Source organism: Tupaia chinensis, unplaced genomic scaffold, assembly GCF_000334495.1.
Source record: "Tupaia chinensis unplaced genomic scaffold, TupChi_1.0 Scaffold000056_1, whole genome shotgun sequence".
Taxonomy (NCBI): Eukaryota; Metazoa; Chordata; class Mammalia; order Scandentia; family Tupaiidae; genus Tupaia; species Tupaia belangeri.
The window spans coordinates 1590045-1597783 of NW_006159514.1; the positions used below are offsets into that span (position 1 = coordinate 1590045).

General features: G+C 40.8%; 1 protein-coding gene across 1 annotated transcript; it reads left to right on the forward strand.

Moving 5' to 3' along the window:
• Positions 1 to 6420: 6420 nt before the first annotated feature.
• LOC102481875 (double homeobox protein A) lies at positions 6421 to 7035 on the forward strand. The gene has a single exon (XM_006141501.1). It carries the CDS (start codon positions 6421 to 6423, stop codon positions 7033 to 7035), a length of 615 nt encoding a protein of 204 aa, XP_006141563.1.
• The last annotated feature ends 704 nt before the right edge of the window (positions 7036 to 7739 follow it).

Sequence of the window (7739 nt, forward strand, 5' to 3'; positions counted from 1 at the left end):
TTTATTCTAACTTATACATTTATTACTTGTATAAGTTAGTTAAGATAAAAACTTGTTATAATAAAAACTTGTAACATATTTCCCTTTCTTAACCTTAATATCATACCAAAACTATTGTTATGTTGCACCAGAGTTTTCAAAGTGGTTATAGCTGTGGCTGAGTAAAACCATACTGAGAGAATGGGACAGTCAGTAGTCTGATGGTTAAGGTGGCTGGATCCCACATGGCTGAGTGTGTGGTTTGAGTCCCAGACCTGGCAGCTTGAAAAACATACCAGGCATATGTGCACGGGTGCCCAAAATCCCGAGAGGAGAATGGAGGTAAAGGAAACGTGGAGTGCCTATCTCCCAGGGGGCTGATTTCTCACTCCCTCCGCCCCCTGTCTTCAGCAAGCACATGTCTTGTAGCAAATTACACACACACACACACACACACACACACACACGTAGGATGTTATAGTTGTGACTTTAGCTCTGTGATAAACATTTTTTCTTTATTTATGATAGGGTATGTGTATACCCATGAGTGAGAGAGAAGCATCTTCCAGAGTCTGGTCATGCCTTCCAGTCCGCCAGTCCGTCAGATTTGGGCGGTCTCACGTGCCCGGCACGTCTCAGGCTGGCTGACTGGATGGGGGTGTCAGACCACAGTTACCACGTGGAAATCCGGCTCCTCTTGAGTGAGTAGCATGTTACAGCTGGGCCATGAAGCTGGCCCTGATAAACATTTTTATTCATAGTTTTCCCCCCATATTGGACTTTGGATTTTTTTCTTCGGTATATGTGTTATATAGTTCATGTATACTGTACATATGCATCCAACTTACTGCTTAAAATACTCGTATCAGTTTACCAACACTGTGTGGGAATACTAGTTTAACTAGATATTTGTGTGTGGGTAATGTATATTTATCTTCATTATAAACACTAAACTTCTTATTGGTGTGTAACACACATGCACCAAAATGTATGCATCGGTGTTTAGCTTGACAAATTTTCACAAAGTAGACATAGTAAGAAATCCGAACTTAAGTCAAGAAACAGAACATTACCAATCTCTCCGAAGCATTCTTCCTATATGCCCAGGGATAATTACTCTATTGATTTTAACACTACAGAATGGTTTTGAACTTTATATAAATGGAATCACATACTATGTAATCTTTCATGTTATCTCCTTTGGTTCAAATATTATGTTTGTACGATCCAACCAAGTCATTACGTGTAGCTGTTATCCATTAATTCTTATCTCTGTTTAGTATTCCATTGTGTGAAAATTCCACAGTGTACTTACTCTGGTGGGCATTTGAGTAGTTTCAATAGTTTGGGGCCATGATGAACAGTGCTGTTTGTGAACATTCTTGTACGTGGTCTTTGATGTATATAGGTATGCATTGCTCCTAGGCAGGAACGGAACCGGCAGATCACAGACATGTATCTCTGTTCAGCTTTGGTGCACATTACCAATCTCCACTCCCAGCAGTGTATGGGGGTCCCCAGTGCTCTAAATGGTTACTGACACTTTGTCTTTTTTTTTTTTTTCACTGCCTCCCTCGCCCTTCCTTTTTTACCAGGAGGCACGGATGCTCATTGGAGAGAGAGAGAAGCATCCCTCAGTGAGGCATGGTCATACTACAATGATTTTTCCTCCATTTCTTCATCCTATCAGGATTTGGGGGCACGCATGTGCACTTACCCAAGGCCAGGATTTGAACTGCAGTCAGCTATGTGGGGTTTGGTTCCTGATGTATTGTGCTCAGTGCTATGGGGCTGGTCCATAACCTTTTTTTTTAATTTTAGGTTTTCCAGTGAGTGGTATCTCATTTGGCTTTAATTTCCATTTTCTTGTTAACTAAAGATGTTCAGCATCTTTTAAATTTTTTTGACATTTGGTTATTCTCTTTTGTAAAGTAACCAACTCTTTTTGGTTCACTTTTCTTCTACATCATCTATCTTTTCCTTATTGATTAGTAGTGTTGTTTTTGGTGTGTTTTTCTGTTTTTGGTTTTTGGTGTGTGTGCGTGTGTGTGTGTGCGTGTGTGTGTGTGTGTGTGTGCGTGTGTGTATCGTGGGGCCAGGCAGCAGTACAGAGGTAACATGGTAACACAGCTGGACCCGTAACTGGACAGGAACTTGAGTTTCTGTCCCAGGCCCTCCATGAGTATGCTGGGTGTGGTAGAGACCTGCTGGGGATGATTTTCTCTCTGTCTCTTACAGAATAAATAAATAATCATTTTTAAAAAGATAGTCTAGGGCCAGCAGGTGGTGTAATGGTTAAGACACTGGATTCTCACATGGTCGACCACAGTTTGAGTCCCTGTTCTGGTGGCTTGAAAATCACTCTGGGCATATATATGTGTGTGCCCAAAATCCTGAGAAGAGAATGGAGGAGAAGGGATGGCATGGCCTTCCCCTCCTGGGGGTTGATTTCTTTCTTTTTTTTTTTTTTTTGAGAGGTTTTCGCTATAGGGCATGTGCGCTCGCCAGACAGACAGAGAGAGACATAGAGGCAGAAAGCAAGAAATCACCCCCTAGGGGGGATGGTCACACCACAATCTCTTCTCCTCCATTCTCCTCTCGGGATCTTGGGCACGCACGCACATGCGCCCGGCGTGAGTTTTAAGCCACCAGGTCCGTGACGCGAACCGTGGTTGACTACCTGGGAGTCCAGCGACATAGTCATTACGCTAACTGCTGGTTCCCCAGGGGCTAGGTTTCTCATGTCCCCTCTTTTTTGTCTCTCTCTGGCAAGTGCACGCACCCTATGACAAAAACCTTTAAAAATTTTCTAAAGAAAGATATTCTGAATACAAATCCTTGTCAAAATTTTTTTACAAGGGGACTTCAAAAACTTTGTGGGAAAATGGAATTAAAATAAGAGTTTATTTTGGTGCAAAAGAATTTTTTTTTAAATCCATGCAAAGTTTTTTTTTTTATAAAATACTTTTTCCATCAACTTTTTAAAAATGTTTATTTATTGGGTTTTGTCGCTGGACTCCCACAGGGCTGACTAGTTAGAGTCCTGGACCTGATGGCTTGAAACTCATGCCGGGTACATGTGCATGCAACACGAGATCCCGGGAGGAGAATGGAGGAGAAGGAGTTGCTGCATGGCTATCCCCCTGGGGGGTGATTTCTCACTTTCCCTCTCACTATCTCTGTCTCTCTGTCTCTGTCTGTCTCTCTCTCTCTCTCCAGTGAGCACACAAGCCCTAAGGCAAAAATCTCTAAAAAAAAAGTTTATTCCTTCCATGAGTTAGAGAAAGAAAGCACCCTCGATAAGGTCTTGATGCTATGACCCACCCCCAGCCTCAGCCAGCTTCGGATCATGGCCACACGTGCACCCTGAGTATTTAGGGAGGTCTCCAGATATGAACTTGGAACTTTCTCAAGCGGGTCATCCACACAGAGCATTGTGTTACTGCTGTGCCTCCATCTGGCCCCTTCAAAGGACTTTTCGAAAATCCCTTGAATTAAAAGTAGTTTTTCTTACTCTTTACTGTCTTGAAGTGAGTTTTCTGGTGATCAGAGGTTCTTTATCTTATCACAGTGCAATATGTTAAAATTGTCCCTTATGATTAGCATATATTATGTCATATTTGAGAAATCTTTGCCTAACTCAATGTCATGAAAATATTTTCATTTAGGAGTTTTATTTTATATCTGGTTTTGTTTTTTTTTAATTTTACTGACCTAGCCTTGATGGCACAGGCAGTAGTATACTGATCTGCAGTGCTGGAAGCCACATGGCTGAACACGGTTTCAGATCCCTGGTCAGTCATCCTGAAACACACCAGGTGTGCATGCCCAAGATCCTGACTAGCTACAAAGCTGAGGGAAGGGGACTGCAGTGTGCTGAGAGCCTACTGAGGATGTTTATCTCTCTACCTTTTGCACATACACACGTACTTTTTTTGCATTCTCTCATGAAATAAAATAAATTTTGAAAGAATAAGAGCTTTAATTTTACCTTTATATTTAGATGCAAAGTTCATCTGGAATATATTTTTGCATTTGGTGTAAGGGAGGGGTCAAGGTGCACATTTCCACTGGGCTTATTTTAGACTCACTTATTTAAAAAAACAATTCTTTCTTGTGCTACAGTAGGCAATAATATTTTACATGTTTTCCAGTTTAACAGATGAAAAGTGGTACTTCATTGTTTAATTTTAAGTTTTTTATTATTTGGGCAGTTTGACAGGATAGGCTATGCTACTATGATATAAATAGAGCACCACATTTCAGAGGCTTAAAACAGCATAGGTTTATTTTTCTACTTGCAAAATCTAGTATCAGTGGGACAACTTATAGGACAGCTGCTTTTCCTGCAGTAACTGGCAGATCTGGGCTACTTTTATCTTATGATTTCATATCATTATGTGATCTCTATAATCCACAATGACGAGTCACACACTAACTTTTAAAAAAGATATTTATGTACTTATTTATTTATTTTTAATTTAATTTTTTTAGTTTTTTGCTATAGGATACATGTGCTCACAAGAGAGAGAGAAAGTGAGAGGGCCCAGCAGTTAGAGTAATGGCTATGTTGCTGAACTCCCATGTGGTCGACCACGGTTCAAGTCCCGGACCCAGTGACTTAAACTCACACTGGGCACATGTGTGTGCATACCCAAGATCCCAAGAGGAGAATGAAGGAGAAGGGATTGCGGCATGGCCATCCTCACTGGGGGGTGATTTCTTGCTTTCTGTCTCTCTCTCTTTCTCTCTGTCTTTCTGGTGAGTGCACACGTCCTATAGCAAAAACCTCTCAAAAAAAAAAAAAGAAAAGAAAGAAAGAAAGAAAAGAAAGAAAGAAAGAAAGAGAGAGAAATCACCCCCGGAGGATTGACTACACCACAATCTCTTCTCCTCCCTTCTCCTCTCAGGATCTTGGGCATGTACACACATATGCCCACCATGCTTTTCAAGTCACTGGGTCCAGAGTTCGAACCACGCAGTCAGCCATGTGAGATCAAGAACCTTAACCTCCACACTACCTGCTGGCCTCACACGCTGACTCTTAAGAACTTAGCCTGGAAGGGACACATCAGACTTTCGCTCTTGTGATATGGCCTTATCTCAAAGAAATCTATACTTTTCCCAAGTGCCCAATAAGGACAGAAAAACTGGATTCAGAGACATAGTGGTTTCACCACACTCCCACAATTAACTAATTCTATTTTCCATTTCATGAGTTGTTTGTGTTTATCTTTTTTGTCCACTAATGTTTATATTAAATCAAAGTAACCTTTAAGATTTCTTGCTTTGAATCCTATTTTAATAGAAATGGTATCTTTAATTCATTGCAAAAAATCCCTACATTTTCACATCTTTTTCTTCATAGTCTTTTGTGTTAGTTTATTTAGATATATTTTTTATAAGCAGCAAAGTATTGGATTTTAATTTTTAACACAAAATGAGAGGAATTTTTTTCTATTAATAGGAAAGCTAAATTTAAGAAGTAAACTTATCATGCTTAGCCTCGCTATTGCCATGTTTTGGTGCCTTTGTTTTCACATGTGCATGCTGTTTATTTTTGGTTTTGTCATTTGCTCTGCAGACTTGGTTTTGTTTGCTCTTCCCTTGTACTATGATTTTTGAAGGTAGATAGTTCTCTGATTCTTCTACTGGGTTCCTGAGAGTTTTCCACGATGCTTTTTCTTTCTTTCCTTTTCTTTTCTTTTTTTTCAATCATAGAGAGCACATATACACACAAGAGGAGAGAAGTGCCCTTTACAGAGTCGTCATGCTCTGGTCCTCTTTCCCCAACCCTCTAGCTCCTCTGGATCCAAAGAATCCTGGGCACCTGCATGTATGTGTACCCTAAGCCAACCTGGCGATTTGAACCCATGATTGGCCATATGGCCTTCAGCCTTGCATTACCACCGTGCAACAGTGGTTGAGCCCGCAAACACTTGTAAAACCTACCCCTGTACCAATTTGAAAAACCAAAGAATAACTTTTGACTGTTGAAGAGGAGGCATCAAACATTTTTTCCTTCGCTTACCCCCGTTAATCCTTTTTGCTGATTAACGTTAATTTAACCTGGGGTAGTAAACCTACACGTTTGAAAAAAAATACAGCTTTTCTTCCTAAAGCAATAACCATTTCTATAAAACATTTGGATAAAGACCAGCAACAAACATCTGCCAGCATTTTACCAAGACGACCACTCTTGGTATGTGACATATTTCCTTTTGACCTCTTTATTATACATGATTTATAAGGGTAAGATCATATTGTATACATAGTTTTTATTTTCTGAAATGTTCTTCTATGCAAACCAGATGGTTTTGGTCATCATAAAATCTTCACAAAGATCTCAATCAATGGCTTTATCACATTCTAGAAGGTAGATAAACTATAGTTTAGTACCATATGATTGAGAATTTAATTATTTTTCATTGTTTTGGTGTCATGGATAATGTTCAACAGAACCTTCATGGTGACATTTGTCTCCTTGACCCATACTTGACCACCAGCAATTGTTTACGACACGGCCCAGAACAACTCCCAAAGCTGACTCAGACTGTAGTGACACATCATCGGCGCAGTCACACTGAATTCACAGGAGATCAATTGAAAATCCCCATCAACACCTTCAACCAGAAGCCTTACCCTGATTATGAGACCAAAAGAGAACTTGCCGAAGAAGTCAACACTGAAGAGTCAAGAATTCAGATTTGGTTTCAGAATCAAAGAGCCAGGCATCTACTCAAGAAGAAATCAGACCTGGAGAAGGCTTTAGAATCAAGTGAAGTCCCTGGGCAACACCACCCTGCGCAGCAGATTCGAGGTACAGAAGACAGATGGCATCATACCAGCTGTAGCTTCTCTCCATTACAAACGCTCAACAAGGCTTTTCTGAACAACCCTTACCCTGGGATTGATTCCAGAGAACAACTTGCCAAGGAAATTGAGGTTCCAGAGTCAAGAGTTCAAATTTGGTTTCAGAATCGAAGATCTAGATTACATGCCCAGAAAAAAAGGGAACCTGAGTCCTTAGAACAAAATGAGAGACAAGATCTCTGAGAGTTCACGGTAACCAGCCTGTTGTTCCCAGTTTGGATCACAAGAAGGGCCTCTTGGATGTCAAATGCTTTTTCACAGTGGAGTCGACTGCTCCTCTTGGGAGGTGGAGGCCATTTCCATTCAACTGCCTTAGCAGGCTCCATCGAATCAGGAAATTGGTGCAACCATCACCACCATCCACCCAAGAACCCTTTTTCATCTTGCAAAATTGAAACTCTGTATCCAGCAACCATTACCTTCTCATTTATCCTTTCCCACAGCTGGAAACCACCATTCCAGTACTATCCTGACGACCTGATTACTGTAGGCATCCCATATAAGGAGACTCATACACCACCCTGCAGAGCAGATTCGAAGTACAGAAGACAGGCTCATCTCACTCAGCACAATGTCTTAAGGTTCATCAATAGCACGTGTCAGACTTTCCTTTCTTCTTGAGGCTGAATAATAATAATCCATTATATGTGAAAAGGTTAAAAGTCTCACAAAAGTTGTAAGTTACTGGAAGGGGTTAACTCAGTGCCTCTGTGTCTCCAGGTTGACTCAGTTTTTCTCGGGGAGATGCATTAAACTCCCAGCTGTTTCAGACATTCTTTCTCTTTCTGCCCCTTTCTCCCCACGCTTGACCTCACCGCAGATGGCTGATTTGTCCTTCTGAGTTTCCACCTTCAGATACTGTTTTTATAGTGACAATATTGTTTTTA